At 33.9% G+C, this 18,042-nt stretch overlaps 1 protein-coding gene across 3 annotated transcripts in view; it reads left to right on the top strand.

The window, feature by feature from the left end:
• unm_sa34860 (un-named sa34860) overlaps positions 1–17,544 on the top strand; it is a 142,803-nt gene extending 125,259 nt beyond the window's left edge. For 2 of the 3 annotated variants that reach the window (XM_088630235.1, XM_088630233.1), the window contains exons 13-17: positions 169–378; positions 1,147–1,296; positions 8,411–8,604; positions 12,130–12,285; positions 13,242–17,544. In XM_088630235.1, coding sequence (XP_088486361.1) covers positions 169–378; positions 1,147–1,296; positions 8,411–8,604; positions 12,130–12,285; positions 13,242–13,347 — 816 coding nt within the window. In that variant the 3' untranslated portion in view covers positions 13,348–17,544. Of the gene's footprint in view, positions 1–168; positions 379–1,146; positions 1,297–8,410; positions 8,605–12,129; positions 12,290–13,241 lie in introns of those variants that run through there. The other variant, XM_088630236.1, reaches the window with a different exon arrangement.
• The last annotated feature ends 498 nt before the right edge of the window (positions 17,545–18,042 follow it).

The following is an 18,042-nucleotide window of genomic DNA, read 5'->3' as shown; positions in this document are numbered from 1 at the left end:
CCTATAAGCCTACATGTGCACTGTGCTGTATGTGTACGGGTGTACAATAGATTTGGAGCAAAAATAGGAATATTTGATACCGAATATTGAAGTGTATTTGTGATGATAAAAATGTTTCTTATTTTTATAAAGTACATTTTTGTAACATTTTTTTGTATTTACCGGCAGAAGAATGATGGACAGTTTACAGTCATTCAGCTGGTGGGGATGCTGAGAGGGATTGCATCAGGGATGAGATACCTGTCTGACATGGGCTATGTGCACAGAGACCTTGCTGCAAGAAACATTCTGGTCAACAGTAACCTTGTGTGTAAAGTCTCAGATTTTGGCCTGTCTCGTGTCTTAGAGGACGATCCAGAAGCAGCCTACACAACAAGGGTATGTCTGTAAAAAATATGACCGTGGTTAAAATTAGGTTGAATCTTTTTTCATTTTTAAGTCACCATTATTATAGAACTTGTCCAAACCTCCTTTTCCTGTTGTACTCCACTTTTCTATGATTCTTTGTCTTTCTTTAGAATTATTTATTTTTCCCATAACAGCTGGACAGAATATTTGTTTAGATACTGTAGTATATCGTGTATTTCATAAAGCTGGAAAATACTGCAAATTGACACTGCTCTTGAGCAGTTCTATTCACATGCAATTTTTTATTTGATTTAAATTATTGTTTGACATTTGAATTGGATTGGGGAAAGTGTGACTGATATTAACGGAATTATTCAGAAAAATCAGTCGAGGAAGTTAATAATAAGACTGAATAATTAGACTGCTAGCATTAACTGTGAATGTGGTTTGTTCAATACTTGTTTGCTGCTGTATACACAATTTAAAGAGACCCACTGTACTGTATTTGTGTTATCTGCCTGCCATCGCTTCCAAACCTGCAAATTAAGATGTGGATTCTGGGGGCAATACAGAGCTCCGTCAGTTTTTGAAAGGCAAACCTCGAGGACATCCAATTAGCAGTGTGCCTGCTAGTACTTGCAGGTTTCTCTTCCTTGTGACAGGGTGCCTCCTGTCAGTTGTGTTTATTTGAAATTTCTACATCTCTTTCTCATTGCTGCAAGCAGACGTTAAAAAAAAAATCTCTTCAGCAGTACAGTAGTGGTTTGGAATGAATCTAATTTTATTATTATTAAAAAGGGGGGCAAGATTCCAATCAGATGGACAGCTCCAGAGGCCATTGCATTTCGGAAGTTCACTTCTGCCAGTGATGTGTGGAGCTATGGGATTGTCATGTGGGAAGTGATGTCCTATGGGGAAAGACCTTACTGGGAAATGAGTAACCAAGATGTGAGTATTTTTTATCTTGATTGTTTGCTTGTTTGTTTTTTGGAGCAATTGGTTCTGTATGTGCTGTCATTGGTATTCTTGTCAGCTTTAAATGTACTGCAGTCTCTTGTTTTGAATAAACATTGTGTTTGTGGATAATGGTAGGGCAATCACGTTGTCCTGAGGTGTTGCTCCTTTTTGCAATCAAAAGTTAAAATCAGAATATAAAAAGGTGTGTAAACAGGTGTGTAACAGATGGAAAGAAATTTCATATCTATTTCTTTTTTGGAGGTCTAATTACACTTTTCTCCCAAACCTAATTAACACTTCCTGACATTACACTCATCAAAGGAATGCTTCTTCTTTCCTGCATACTGTTTAGTTTCCTGTATGTTTTAGTCAACTCCCCCAGTTTTGACCTAAACCACTTGGTCTGAGGCAGCAACTGTACTCCATTTTTACAAAACCCTATATACACTGAATTTTCATTGAGAGCAACTGTGCTCAATAAGAAAAAAGCCTGCAATTCGCTTTGAACTTTAACTTTCCTTTAAAGGAAAACTATACTATTTTTTTGAGAATCAGATACAAAGTGAGTGCTAAACTAACTGAAGAAATGTATTTTCTACTTATAAAGTAGAAGGACCCATTCTATGCAGTTTGAATGGGATGAAATATCAGGCAGAATGCTGGCCAAACAATTGAAGAGAAATGTGGAAAATAACATTCTTCGCTCCTTAACTAAAGATATTGGAACTCCTATCACTAACCAAAATGAGATTAATTCAGCTTTCATACAGTTTTACTCTAATGTTTATAGTTCAGATCATGTGTCTAATGACTCAGATATACAGTCATTTCATAAAAAATATATACCTCATCTTACTGGATGAGGTATATAATACAATGCCTAATGGGAAATCACCTGGGATGGATGGTTTTCCTGTAGAATTTTGAAAACGTTTTTGGTGTCTCTATTTCCAGCCTTATTACCAGCCTTAATCTAATTTTTGTTGCCACTAGAATTACACTCCCTAAACATCTGAATATAGCTTTAGTTTCTTTCATTATTAAAAAAAGATATTCCTTTGCTCAAGTTACCATCCATTAAGCGTGCTAAATTTGGATCTTAAATTGATTTGTATTGTCTTGGCTAACAGATTTGATTGAGAGATTCAAAAATTAATTCATTCAGATCAAACTGGCTTCCTCAAAGGAAGACAAGCTTCAACTTGTCAACATGTCTACTAGACGCTTAATTAATTTGATCTGTCACTCCAAACAACTGGCCTCCCCTACTGATGTGGTCTTGCTAGATGCAGAGAAGGCTTTTGATAGAGTCAGTCTGTGTTTTCTTTTTTAGAAATGTGGCACAAAGGGATTTGAGCCTGGCTTTATCCATGGGATTCAAACTGTATAAAACTCTCCTAAAGCCTTAGTCATTACTAATGGCAACATTTCCAGTCCTTTCACACTCTGCTGCAGAATCACACAGGATTGTCTCTCTTTCCTCTGTTATTTGCTATTTTTATTGAACCATTAACTTTAGTAATCAGACAATCTGACTCCATTATCAGTAACTCTGTAGGATCTATGCAATATAAGATTAATATGTATGCATATGATACTCTACTCTATCTACAGAGTCCTTGAATTTCTCCCTGCATCTCTTACACTCATAAATGCTCTTGGTAACATTTCAGGACATAAAGGTAACTGGTGCAAATTGGAAATTATACAGTACCATTGAACAGGTTCAAGTAGAGTTCTCTAGCCAACTCACTATCATTTATGTTGAACACTTCTAGTTTTAGATACTTGATTTAAAAAGCTCCCCTAATCTGTGTGATGTGGCACATTTGAACCTTTTCTTGATTCTGTAATATTGCAATATTGTATCTCCCTTATGAGTTGTATTGCTGCAATAAAAATGAGCATATTTCCTCAGATTAATTATAGACTTTCTGTGCTTCCCAAAAGGATAAAAAACAAAATGGCCTGTTAGGACAAACCTTCTCCTTTATGCAATTTCTGTCAAATTCCACTTTTTACTCAAATGGTTTAACCAGAATCAATTGGATACACCCTGTTTGTTTGGAATTAGAATAGTCTAATAGCCCAGTTCAACTAACCTCTTTGTCTTCTTGGCAATTCTACTAAAAAATTAGATTGTTTAAAAAATCCATGTATCTAATCCACAACTGAAGCAAGGTTTACAGTACAATCCATCAAATTTACACACAACAGATTTTATTCTCCTTGCTTTTTCCGATAACCCTTAATTTACGATTAATAAGAAACCTTATATACTGTATATTTCCCTATTTGCAATTCAAGAGGTGTTATACAGCTTGTAAACTTTGCTTAGCTTAACTTTATTCCTTTTCACAAAGAGCAGTTATATCAAGTCATTAAAACAAAACATTACTTTATTGTCAGTATTACCTTATTGTTCAAAGTACAGTAAAATGATATATTTCTATTAAATATATATATAATTGATACATTTGATTTGTCACGAAATTGGCACATGTCAAAAATATCTAGAGTCTTGGCTGCATTAGACATTGTAATACATCTACCTAGGAGTTGGGCTTGTGATTTTTCCTCAGATACTTCTGTAGAATTCTGGACTTCATGCGTTAACATACTGTATTTAAATGCTTGATTAACTCAAAAATGAAGCGTTTTTGTAAGTTTTACACCACACATTTCACTCAAAGAAAACTTTTTCTTATAGGACTTGTTGACACTGAAATTTGTCAACACTGTAGCGAATTAGTACCTGACAATCACCTATATGCTTTCTGGAAATGCAATTCTATTTTTCAATTTGGTCTTAATTACAGTACATCCCACTTGACCCTACATCATGTCTTATTGGAGACTTCTGTAAATTCAAAACCTCTAAATGCGTGTCCAAATTTTACTGTCATAACCATAGCTAAAGATTATCTTATTAAACTGGAAGGATAAAAAGATTTCACTCTCACAATGGACATCGAGTTTTTTTTTTACTTGAGAAATCTGTGATGTCTATAAATAATCAAAGGTCGACATTACAGGACATTTTGTTGCCATTTATTAATTATTTTAATTTGAATGTCATGTATGCCTGCCCAATTATTTATTATTATTTTTTCTGACCCTGAATAGATTGACTCCCCTCTTCCTCTATTTTAATCTATTTCCCTTCCTTTGCTATTTTTTGCCTTTATAGTATTGTAGACCCTATCTGTTCTAGCTTATTCTGTTATTATGTGATTTGGCAGTATGTTTTTATATGTATTTTGTTGACTTAATGTCCTTTTGTAGTTTCAAAGTGTGTTTCGTGCATTAAAAATGAGAACAGAAATGTACTATAAATAAATTGCAGGGTTGAGCAACAGGGGTTATTGTTTTGCTCATTGACTTTATTGAACATGCCCATTGGGGACTTCTGATGCTGGTATAAGAGCCACATCACTTGGAATAGATAACCTTATTCACTGTTGACCAAGAACCCCTGCTGGGTCAGTCACTTGTTCTTTGCATGTGAGTGGAGGGACGTGTGCATGTGTGATTTTTTGAGAATGTAAATTTGGTCTTGGACAGTAGCCAGAACCGCAGATGTGGGTTAGCTGTGTATTGAACCATAGCAGAGCTCTAAACATTGCTCAAAAAACATTTTCCTCTCAAGTCTGGATAATCTGCCTAGAACTGGAAATGTATTTGCCCAGAGTGATTCTCTACATTATGCTGCAGGTATCCCAGCTTTTAAAATAGTATCTCTTTCTATATTTTGTTGAATAATGCTAACCCACTGATTTAAGTCTCCTTATGATTATTCTACTTTGTTAATGAAAAAAAATCTTTAAAGTATTAGTTTCTCCCAAATTCCTGTAACATAAAACTCTTTATTTTCTCTTTTTTTTGTATGTCAGCACAATAATGAAAAAGTAACAGTAATCATTTAGCAATGTCAGATTATATTAAATAGTTTATATTTAATATTCTCACTAATATTCTAGAAACCCAATCAGAATAAACAGCAATCTTAAAAGTGACAGTGTAATAATAAAGAAAACCTAAAAAAGCTTATATAAGTACAATTGAAGAATGTACCCTAATTGGCAATTAATTGAATTAATTGAGTAAATAAGCATCTTATGGTACACCAATAAATAACATACAGCTCCAATGATCTCATTCAGATGTTTCTTGAGAGAAACCGGGGTTTCAGCTTCACCAGTATGGGCAGTAAGGGCAGGAGGAAATTTAGCCCAGAACCCCAGGGTAACAGTCCTACATGTGCCCTGTTCACATTTCACTGGTCATAAGTGTAGAGGTGTTAATCCTTGTGCTAAATACGTTTTCCGAATGTTGTAGGGATGCTTCAATATCAAGTAACCAAGTAGACAGAAAATCTGCTCTAAAAGAAGCTATCGAAATGCATTTCTTTTCCGTTGCCTGTTCATATATTTAATATGTATTTTAATATTCATTAATAATCTTTATGAGCTATGGTATTTTGTCATTTTTGTGAATTGGTCAGGTACACTTGCCAGAATATTTGAGTAGCCCTGGAATATATGGAATATGAAATATTATTTTTGTACTTTTTGACCAGTATTTTGTAAGAAACAAACTCCATTTGGGTATTTTCCTTGTGTTGCTTATTTATAGGCTGATGCTTGACACTGGTGAGAAATGTTTATTAAACATTGTTAACAAACTATATACTAGTACTTCATGTGATTTATGCAGTGCACAAAATCACTGCATTCTGGCACAGAACTGCTCTGTCCAAGATGGTGTATTCAGAACAGGACTGACAGGATAAAAATCATTGTAAGAAACACCATTTTATTTTATTTTTAATTTATCCCAAAAGGAGGAGAAGATTCCAGTCATGATTGTTTCAGATAGGCTGACCTTGTTTTTTGTGCGTGCATGATGGCTTCATCCTAGTTTTAGATCATTAATTCTGCTGCATCATTAATCCTTTCTTGTACTCTTGAGGGAAGTTATTTGATGTTTTATTTAACACCTTCATAAGGATTTCACAGATCTCTTTGGTGTATGAGCCACAGGGCCCTTTTTTCCCAGATTTGCCGTCAGGCTTCATTCCTGTGTAGCTCTTGTCTTTGCCTGTGTATTTGTGCTTTTGTCTGTGATGGGATCATAAGCCCACTTGAGTGGTTTGCCGCAGTATAAATATTGCTAAGAGTTTATAGCTGAAGAAGCCTTGCAATTTGCTTGATTTGTAATCACAGGCATTTAAAACAGTCTAATTTGAGGGTTTCAGCAGAGATTAAGGAAGATGCTACTGTACAGTATGTCAAAAAAAAGTCAAAATCAGAAAGGGATGAGCAGTCTTTAGTAATATGAATGAAACTATTAATATGACTTACTGAAAATTACAGGCATTCTGTTATTTTATAGGGTGTATTTTTTATTTTGGAAGATCATTTTTATTGGCGTAATCACAAGTGCTATATTACTGTATGTGGTTTAAATATGAAAACAAGAGCACTGATACTTTGTTAATTGGAACAGATATTATTATATTTTTTTGTCCCCTGTTTTTAAGAAAAACAGTTTAGAATTTATACTCATAAGTTTGACTTGAATTTCTTTATTGTTTTATTTTGTGTTTATCCTTCAGATTTGCTTTACATGCATAGAGTTCCTGGTGTTTTTATCTTTGGTGTCTTCTGAGTCCTTTGGTATATGTTAAATAAAAGCCTGCACACTATTAATTATTTTTTAATCTCCCCATCTTTTTAACAAAGTAGCATTATAAAATATAATTCTGGGCTGGTATAGCCAGCAGCCATATTACCCTGCAACTCACAACTGGCAACCCACTGAAGCTAAGCAGGTGTGAGCCTCCTGGGAAAAACTAAGGTTACTGCTGGAAGAGGTACTAGTGAGGCCAGTAAGGGGTGCTCACCCTGCAGTCTGTGTGGGTCCTAATGCCACAGTATAGGGACAGGGACACTATGCTGTAAAAATGTGCCGTCCTTTGTATAAAACCAACGTCCTAACTCTCTGTGGTCATTAAACATGGCTTCCTAATAATTCCTATATATGAATTGGCTTAATCACTCTGCTCTCCTCCCCACTGGTAGCTGATGTGTAGTGAGTGTACTGTGTGCACTATGGCTGCTGTTGCATCATTCAGGTGGGTGCTGCACATTGATGGTGGTGGTGGGGAGTCCCCATTACCTGAAAAGCTGTGCAGTATACTGTAAATTTTAGGAATTATTATTATTCTATTATTAAAAATAAATAATATTCTAGGTATTACTGTTCTTCAGTTTTTTAATTTAATATGTCCTTTGTCTATTAGCAAGGAATGCTTCCATGACTCAAAAAATACATTCATTCTGAAAGGCAAGCTTTTATAAGAGGGATCTCAGTTCAGCACCTGCATTCCATCCTCACTATGTAGTTTGTTATGTTGCCTATGCCTTATGGTTATCAAGGCTTTGTGAATGGCATGTGCATATCAGTACCCTCATATCAGTGCTGTCTTTCCAATTTATTTAAATATGTCACTATGTGTTTTACATATTCAGAAGATGCTAATGCACCCATTCTCTTATTTCTTAGGTGTGTATACAGTATGTTTACTAGCTTCAAAATTCACCTTATTATACTTCCTGAATACTGCAGTTTATTGCACATCTTTGGATAAGATCACATAAGTATTATCATATAAGCTCAGAAACTTAAATTACTGTTTGAAAGCAGAATGTTTGAATAGTATTATCTTGTATATGTCTTCACTTTCAATAGTAGCCTAGATGTCTAATAGCCTAATAGTTGTCTATGGTTGCCTTGTGTGTACACTAAATATTTGACATATTAAAATAGTTACACTGAACTTTTTATTTTAATGAAGATATACTATGAAAAGCATATTACAATGTGAATCATGTCATTGTGCTGAAATATCTGCATAATCATGACTGCCAATGTCAAGTGTTATTTAAGTTATACATACAATGTTTATCTTTTATCTGTTATCAATCACAAATATTTCTCTCCTTGCTGTACTTTAGACATAGAGGATTCACAGTCTGACTGTACTGCAGTTTGGCTTGATTACAGTGAACATATGGACACATTTGACTGAATCTCCCAACAGGTGATCAAAGCTGTAGAAGAAGGTTATCGCTTGCCTGGGCCCATGGATTGCTCAGCCGCCCTTTACCAGTTGATGATGGATTGCTGGCAGAAAGACAGGAACAGCAGACCCAAGTTTGAAGAAATAGTCAGCTTGTTGGACAAGCTCATCCGCAACCCCAGTAGCTTGAAAACCTTAATAAATGCTTCCAATGGGTAAAGGAACTATTTTTTTTAATATACTGAAAGCATTGCAAATAGTTAAAGAATAAAATTAAGTGTTTCTACTTATTTTGCAATATTTCCTAGTAGCTGACTCATTTTTCACAGCTCCTTTTTAAGTTAAACCTGCATAGGTGTTCAGGTTTTTTTTTAATCTATTTTTTTCTGTTATTTGGAAACTTCTGCTGATGCATGGAAGAAATGTAAATCTGGTCTAGTTATTTAGGAAAATATTTTAAATACAAAAATAAATATCAAAGTATCATGGTAAGCAATGTTCCCTCTAAGCTGTGCACGTGTGCTTGTGCACACAGGTTATGAAATCCGTGCACAAAAGAAATTGAACTGCACACAATAAAATTAAATGCGAAAAATTGAAAAATGCTAAATTGACCACATGAGACAAGCTGCGAGAGGCTCAACTTGGCTGTGTACATTATGATACTTGTTAATCGTTATCTATGCTCTATGACTGGGCTCATTGAATCTCTGTCCCGGCCTTTTGGATCTCTATGCTTCTATGACAATGACTATATTAACATAAAATAATTTCAGTTTTACAATTTTACATACACAAGAGATTTTGTCACTGGGGAAAACATTTGCACAACTTGAAATTGTTGTGCACAAAGGCCATTATAAATTAGAGGGTACATTGATGGTAAGGCTCAGGTATGAAACATGTCACACTTTCAAAGTGGAAACATTACAAAGTATCAAATGCAACTTCCCTAAAAACTAATGCCATCCAGGTAGCACTGATGGAAAGACCCTTTGATAGACTGCCGTGGAATATTCCACTGTACTAGCTTGGCTGCAGAGTCACCTGGCAAAGGTTGTTTTTTTGTCATATTGATCAACATTGGCAAACTAATCTCACACACTTTCTATTGGAACTTACCATTATTTTCCTGAAGTCATGGCATGCTGATTTTAGCACTGTGGTCTTGCATTGTACTGCTGAAAAGTTGGAAACCTTCAGATTCAGTTAAAAGAACAAGAAGACTGAAGACTCAAGGACGTCTTTACAATATAGGTAGAGCATTGTAATAACAAAAATTGAAGGGGGGGTGGGGGGGTGTAAAGAAAGGGAGATTTATAGGTAGCAGGGTCAAAAAGAGGAGCAAGGGAAAACAATATTGATTTACAGAGAGTTATGGTGACAAATGTACCATTAGAGGAAACAAAGCATTCTAGAGAGACAGGTAAGATGGAAGAGGTGGAGGTATTTTACAGTATGTTTAAAATAAAAACAGTATTCAAGCACAGGAACTTAACCAAGATGAATTAAAATTTTCGTAGTCTGTATGATTCAGACCTGTCAAAAATAAATTAAAAGTCGTAGTGTTACGTCCCAGTGTGGTCCATGTGTGTTTGTTTTGATGGTATGTTCCACACTTCCTGACTTTGGTTGTTCAGCCCCCCATTGGTCCATCATTACACCATTGTTGCCATATTACGTCATCATCAATTAACTTCTCGACCAATCAGAACTCAATTCCTTCAATATTTAACTTGGAGGTTTTCCAAATGAATCGGCCTTTCGCTTGACTTCGGTTCTTACCGCTTCCTAAGTCCCTCACCAGAAACCCACATGCTTCCAAACCCATCCTAAATGTTACACCCCTTTACCCCTAGACACCTGGGGTCGTAACACATAGTATTAGGATTATGCTACAGACTACCTAATTCAGATCTAAAGTTTAATGTAGTCTTATACTGTATAATGAAATCAGAGATGCACATTGTTTTATAAAGGAAGGAAGGGTCATAAAGGGATATTTTAACTTTCTTGAGTAGCAGATAAAACCGAAATGGTAGATGTACCATAGCTAATGACTCCTTGTTTTTAGTTTTTCCGAACAATGTCAAACAATAAAGATAAGGAATACATGATATCTGAGATCATTACATCACAGGTCTTAATATTATTTAGGTATTCTTTGAAACTGAACTAGAAAAGGTAAAGTCAAAATAAAGATTTGCAATTTTAGGAGAGCAGACTAAAGGAATGAGAGTTCAATGAGAGTTCAGTAGGAGTTTTGTGAATTTACTGGGAAAATGTATTAATTGTAACAGTAAATCACGTGGTGATTCTTTTTGGCTATTAGGAATCAATCCTCAGAAAAATCAGCGATACTCACACACAGGTTCAAATACACAAAATACAGTTTCAGCATCCTGTAACACAGGACTTTTAATTCCACTCTAAGTCTGCTGATGTTGTAACTAGGAATTCATAGTTTCATTAGTGGCCTTTACAAAAGTCTGTCTGCTTATTAGTCTGATAAGTGACAACAAAATGAAAGTGTGTTTTGTAGATCCTTCTTAGCAATAGTACTAGACATACTTACTTAAATTAGCATTAAGTAATATAGGATTAGTGTAATATTGGATTATATGATAATGAATTTTCTACGAAACCACTGGGGCAGGTACTAATGCCTTGTCTTTTGACAATTTTCAATTGGTTTCTGAAATAAATCTGATATATATGTCAATGTATTCTTTTCACTGGCGAAAATTACAGTCTTTGCTGAAGATATGTAATTGGCCTGTATTATGTTTTGATACTTTACAGGGTGAATAGCAGTTCTAAACAGGCAACGTTTGTTGTACATTGTCTGAAGTAATTTGGTAATGAGGTGTAACCTGTTGCCTGAGATTGAATTAGTAGCACATATTGATTGCCCATTGACTGCATTTCATATAATTTATCCCTATATTACTGTATAATTAGGTTATGTGATTTTATGCCCTATTAAATTAGCAATGCTCTTAAGTATCTCAAATTGCATGTTAATCTTGGCAGTGCAACTGTACCTTTTCAATGACAAAGCAGATTAGTTTGGATCAACATCTTTAGTATTTTCTTGTGTTGTTAGCACTTGCTGGCTTCAAATTAGACTTAATTACAATTAAAAAATAGTTATGCATATACCAGAGAGACGGGAGGAATTGTATCTTATTCACAATTCCCATCTTTATATATCAATATGAGTTCCTAATAAAATTCATCCTGAAACACTAAGAATTAAATAAATTTGGTGATATTATGTAATAACAGTCTGCTAATGCAAATGGATCATATATTTATATATTGCTTGAGAAAAGAGTATATGATAACATTTGGAAATGTAATACTTTTAGTGATGGTACACAATTGGCTGTTCTGTTTGAGTCATGTTATTCGGCCAAGTTTTACTCACATTTTGGTGTAAAAGTGGGACCTGATGCTTGCTAACAGGTCTATTTGTGGTCCAACAGTTACAACATCATTTGCAAAAATCCTGTAAACTCTCCTTGCAAAGTACAGTAGGCTACAGCTTAGAACATGCAGGGTGTCAAATGGCAAATGGTTCTTCATGTTGGAAAAGAGTGTAGTTATTCTCATGTATAGTTCAGGAGCTACAGTGTAATAGTAGGTTGAATTAATAAGAAAATTGCAAGTAAAAAACATCTTCCCTGTTTTCCTACATTTTGCATCCATTTGTTCAATAGCATTTGTTTTTCACACAGGGTTTCCAACTTACTAGTGGAGCATGGCACTGTGGAATCCACTGTCTACCAATCTGTAGGAGACTGGTTAGAGGCCATAAAAATGGGTCGATACACAGAACATTTCATGGAGAGTGGTTACAGTTCAGTGGATGCTGTGGCTCAGATGACCTTGGAGTAAGTCAACCATAATCTTTATTTTTTCCCTTATTATGTATTTTTCACCAAAAAGTACTATAGATATATAGTACTATACAGTATATTATATATATATAATTTATATATGTATTTCCCTACGGGATTAATAAAGTATTATCTATCTATCTATAGATCTTGAAGTGTACAGTGACATGAAAAAATGAAATGACAGGAATTTTATTTTATTACCATAAAAACTGAACCCAGTTTTAAGCTCACATTTTACAAGCTAATCAATGCGCTCAAATAGGAACTTTGAGTTTTAATTTAAGTTATTTCATAACAAGGCATTATCTTAAATCTAGAACAACTTAATAGAAAACCACAGAAAATTTGAAATGGGAAATCCTATGTGTATAACATAGGTTTTACAAAGTGAAAACATATATAAAGTTATGCAGTAAAAATGTTACACATTGGTAAATACCTGTATAAAAGATTGGTTTATTTAATATATATCAACTACATTATTGTTCTGCTTTGAACAATATCACATAACTATTCAACATCAAAATCCAATAATAAATATAATATTGAAGCCCTGAAATCTTAAGGAGCCTATTGGCTTGTCATACCTGTTGGTAAAAGCTTTTGCCGTTTAGAGTGAAAGTGAACATATGAACTTTTAGATCATTTTCTCAGTTGTTATGTTGTACGTAAACTATTCTGTATAGAACTTTGAGAAGACATAAGACATTTATCAACATCCCTGACTGCCAAAAGGACATCAGAACACAATTATGTTGCTCCTGTCCTGTTAGGAACTGTATTTGGAGCTCCACTAACAATGTCACAGACGTGCTTTATTACTTTCTTTATTATTTTTATTATTATTTATTTCTACATTTTTGTATTTTCCTAATAATACCTGCTTGTTTTGTTTAATGCACACAAGCATGACCTCAGTTAATATTTACCTGTTGCTTCTCTGACAGAGACCTGAGAAGACTTGGGGTAAATCTCGCCGGTCATCAGAAAAAAATCATCAGCAGCATTCAAGAAATGAGAGTTCAGATGATGAATGGCACAGTACCAGTTTAAGCCTCCTGGCAGAATCATGGTACCTTTAACCCCTGCACTTTTTATGAATTTGAACATGTATTTATTGCTTAGGAATATTAAGAAGGGAAGGAACTTTTTATGTGAAGAAATTCTATTTGCAGCCAGACGGTCCAACTTGTATTTGTAAATGACTTCTCTGTTGTGCATTTCAGTTTTCAGGAAGAGCAATCAAGATGCATGGATCATAGAAGTTAAAACTGTTAAATTAACAAATATGAAAACAAAACCACATCAGTTTCTGTGCTGAATGTATATAGCAGTTTTTTTTTCTGATCTCCCAATTCAAGCACGGATACGTTTTTTTCCAGTCACCTTGAATAGTCAAATTCTCCCTGTGGCTTATGGGTCTTTTGGACTTAAAAGCTGAAGTTATTCAAACTAATCTGTGTTGTTCCAAGTTCTAAATATTCCAGTGATATGTATAAAATGCAATTTAAGATGCCCACATTAATCTTACTAATTTCTTCCAATTCCAAAAGCAGGAAAAAAAACAATTGTATTATGGCAGTGCAGCTTTTTCAAACTCCTGTGTAATTATTTTTTATAATACAATAATATTCTCAATAAGACAATTCATTCCTTTACTTTTCCATCCGTCTTGATTTTGTTCTGTGTATATAATGTACAGTTTGATAAAGCAGGGTATAAATGTTTTTTTTCTTTCTCTGTTTTTGAGGTGCAGGAGTCTCTATTTTATACACTGCAGTGAACTATCAGTGAACAGAGGAAATAAGTTATTGTGTATGGTTAGCTGATGATAGAATACCTTCTTCACCCCCTTTAATGAGAAAAAACAAATCATTTTGCAGTTTGTGAACAGATGTGTATGTTCTGATTGCTATTTTGACATATTTATCCAGCTTGTTCCTGTTTGATATAAATAAAATATTATATGGAAACATGATATTGATAGGTCAAATTGTACTGGAAATTGTACACTCAGCAATCAGACATGCTGATATTGGTGAATTCCTGGTGAGTGTCTCATATTAAATTTGGTTATATTTGCTGAACAAAAATATTAAAGTCTCTGCTATTTCTAAGAACAATTTAGTACAGCATTGTTTCAAAAGAAAAATTAGCCCAAAAATTGCAAACATTTTGAGACAGGCTTCCTTAGGACTGTGTAGATTTACTATTAGCTCTTGGAGAATAGTAGCTACAGAAGCCTGCAAACTTTTTTCTAAATAAAATTGATTGTAAAATTAATTCTAACATATTAAGAATCAATAATTGCTTAAATTGCTTAAATGTAAAAGAGCAAATACACCTGTAATGTCCTTGTCTTGGTTTTCAAAAATGATGACTTGCACATAATAAACTCCCATCATTTCAGTTTTCTTCGACTATCCCACTACTTCTTTTTAAAGCACAGAAATTCAATACCACCAGAAAAGAATTACAGTGGTCAATCAAGTCTTATTCTTGTGTTTGAGAAAGTAGACAGTGCACTTTTACTATCCACAGAGTAATTGTACCCCCCCCCACCAATGATGTCCCATTTTTTCTAAATTACACAGTTATGTACACACATTTCTAAAGTGAATATTTTTAAATAAAACACAAATGCTCAAACTTAACACTTAACACTTTTCTTAGTGATAGAAGTTAAATGTCAGAAAGAAAAGAAAAATCCTAAACTAAAATATGTTGATGGCATTAGCATTCACCACCAATCAATACTAAGTGAATCAATACTAAGTGGAAGAACCTATGGTGGCAGTTACAGCTAAATGTCTTTTTAGCTTAAATCTCTACCAATTTTGCAGACCAGAATATTTGCAAATTAGACAGCAACATTCAACAAATCTTTGTTCAAATTAGGACATTGATTTGGTCACTCAAAGATACTCACTGTGCTCCAGTTAAGCCACTCCAGTAAAGCTTTTGTCTCGTGCTTCCTACTGCACAGTGTATGTGCCCCAATTTTAGATCTTTGGCAGACTAAAGCAGGCTTTACTTTAAGATTTGCCTATACCTTTCTCCATCCATTTTCCTCTGAATCTTGATAAGATTCCCAGTCCCTTCTGGTGAGAAGCAGTCCAATAACACCACCTCTGTGCCTTTTCAGTAGGGTTGTTGTTGACTGGGTGGTGTGCTTTGTGGAGCTTGCAAAAGATTTAACACCTTACTTTTAGACCAGAGTGAGAGTGTATTACTTGCTGGAAACTCTGTGTTGCTTTGAACGATATACTTCAGATGGATTTGCCACTCTGCTGTATAGGTTAACTTTGTGGAAAGACCAGGAAAATGACTGGTCACTCATAATATCTCATTTTCTGTCATCTCTTCCATTGAACTCTATAGCACTATCAAAGTCTTGAGTCTCACTAACCTGTTTTGGAGAAATAGCCTGGGTGTCTGGGTGATATGATACACCTCCCCTTTAGTTATTGTGACTTATTTACCCATCTAAGTGTCAAGTATGACCATCACACATAAAAGTGTTCTGTTTGAGCATTCCAATTTTGATTAAAAATGATTACTTTTAAAAATACACATATATGAGTTGTAATTCAACAAAATAGGAAATAATTGGAAGAGAGTGACTACACTTGCAAGGTACTGTGAGTGCCTCATAATCTAAGTTCAGAATCTATTACAATTATTAAGCCCCCTAGTCGTGATGTTTAATTTACAGCTTTATAACAGATAATAAGAAAATATTGTAAGTCAAGTTACTTTGGATAAAAGTGTCTGCCAAATGAATCAATGTAAATGAAGTACAACAGGAAGGATTTACAGTGGTGTTTCTGTAACATGATATTGAGTTTTGAAACATAATCAAAGTAATGTTGACAACAGCAATTTTTCACACAGAAAACAAAGCTACATACAGTATAGTCTTCCTTTCCATGTAATACTTTTATAAATATTTATACTAATTAGAAAAAAATGCAGTTAGGGAAAAGTGATAGGAAAGGTGTCTGATGTCCTCTGCAGTCTTTTCTTTGACAAAAAAGTACAATTTAGTTCTCTTTATTTTTGATGATGTATATTGCTATTTACCATACTGAAACACAGTTGTTGTATCAAGGGACCTATCAAGGACCCACAGCTCTATGAGGTCATTTGACACAAAAACGATTTTAGAGACCTAAAATCTACAATCAAATAATCGGAAAAGGATTAGAGACATACTGTTGTAAAATCCATCAAATCCATGCGGAACTGCTCTGTTGTACATACATGCACATTTTTCAGTGTGCATAAAGATATAAATGTAACCATAAAAACTCAGAACCATCTGTAATGTAACTGTTAGAGGATCTTAAAATGTATGAACTCTGTGTAACTGCTTATTAAACACAGTGCTTTTTTACTTAGACTTCCAAAAGTTGTGCCACAGATTCTTTCTATAGGTGGGTCAGAATAACACATTTTATCATTTTTAAGTTTTGAATCTATTTTGAATGCTTGATAGTCTAGGATCTGTTTTTCACTTCCTCTCTCAATAAAGAATCGTCATACTGAAGTTAAACAAAACACAGAAGAAATTAACAGATGTATTGTGGGGAGTCCTCAGGCATAAACTTGCTTGTTCTAAGGTTATCCTTTTTTACATTTCACTCCATGACACAATTATAATGCCATTTATTCTGCAGAATTAGAATATTAGCTAAGCAAATCATTATTCTGGATGTATGCTTAATTTCAAATGAAATTAATTGTTACTCATCTAAATCTAATGCAAGGTCAGACTGCTTGATGAATTTGACTTTTCTAATTCAGTACAGAGGTACTGAAACCAGAAAAGGTAGATGCTGCTAAATTACCATTTGATCATTTTGATTGTTTTGTGTGAAAAGTAATTTAATTTCTTATAACTTTACTTAATGTGCAGAAAGTCAGATAACAAATTTCAGTGTTATCTTAAAGAGGGGCATTGAGCTGTATTAATTGATAAAAATATTTTGCAAAGATACTGTACTAAAATGTTTTCACCATGTAAAAGTCATTCACTCTTCATTGATTATATATCTTTTACCCTAAGTCTCATGATTTAATCCTACAAATACAATTTTAATTATAAAAACATAGAAATTAATAGCTCTGTTGTATTGTTTCCTTCCTGATACTGTATCTGTATTTTGGTTGTGTAAATGTTTTTGTAGTGTAAGATATGAAATTTTATATTTTTTCAAAAAAGTAATAAAAATGTACAATTTTACCTTCTTTGAGGCTTGCTTTATATTTTTTAATGTACAAGATAAGATAAAAATAGATTTATCACTTGTGTCTTTCATTGATCAATACATTTCCTCATACTTTTCTGATTTTTTGATCTAATGGAAAACAGCAGCATGTCTACAATTAGCTACACTGGTACAGAGTCAAATATTTTCATGAATTAATAAAGACGCACACATCTGGTAATTGGGCTTCATACAGTATATCTACTACACAATTCTTTCATGGAAAACATAACAGCATAATCTATAATACTGCAAATTAATTTAAACTTTTCATTACACTTTTGATTGCATCCAAACAAAAAACTTCCAAAACAGCAGAAATGTCTAAATACTTCATTACATCAACCATAACTAATAATTGCTGCACTTTAATATGTGTATATTATTTTGCTTTATAGAAAATTGAATGTTCTGTTGACATTGCACAAACAATAATGATATAAAGGCAACATACAGTATGCATATACTGTAAGCAGGA

Source organism: Lepisosteus platostomus, chromosome 4, assembly GCF_059453375.1.
Source record: "Lepisosteus platostomus isolate fLepPlt1 chromosome 4, fLepPlt1.hap1, whole genome shotgun sequence".
Classification (NCBI taxonomy): domain Eukaryota; kingdom Metazoa; phylum Chordata; class Actinopteri; order Semionotiformes; family Lepisosteidae; genus Lepisosteus; species Lepisosteus platostomus.
Note: the sequence above shows the minus strand (reverse complement) of the source record. Positions and strands in the feature narration are given on the sequence as shown.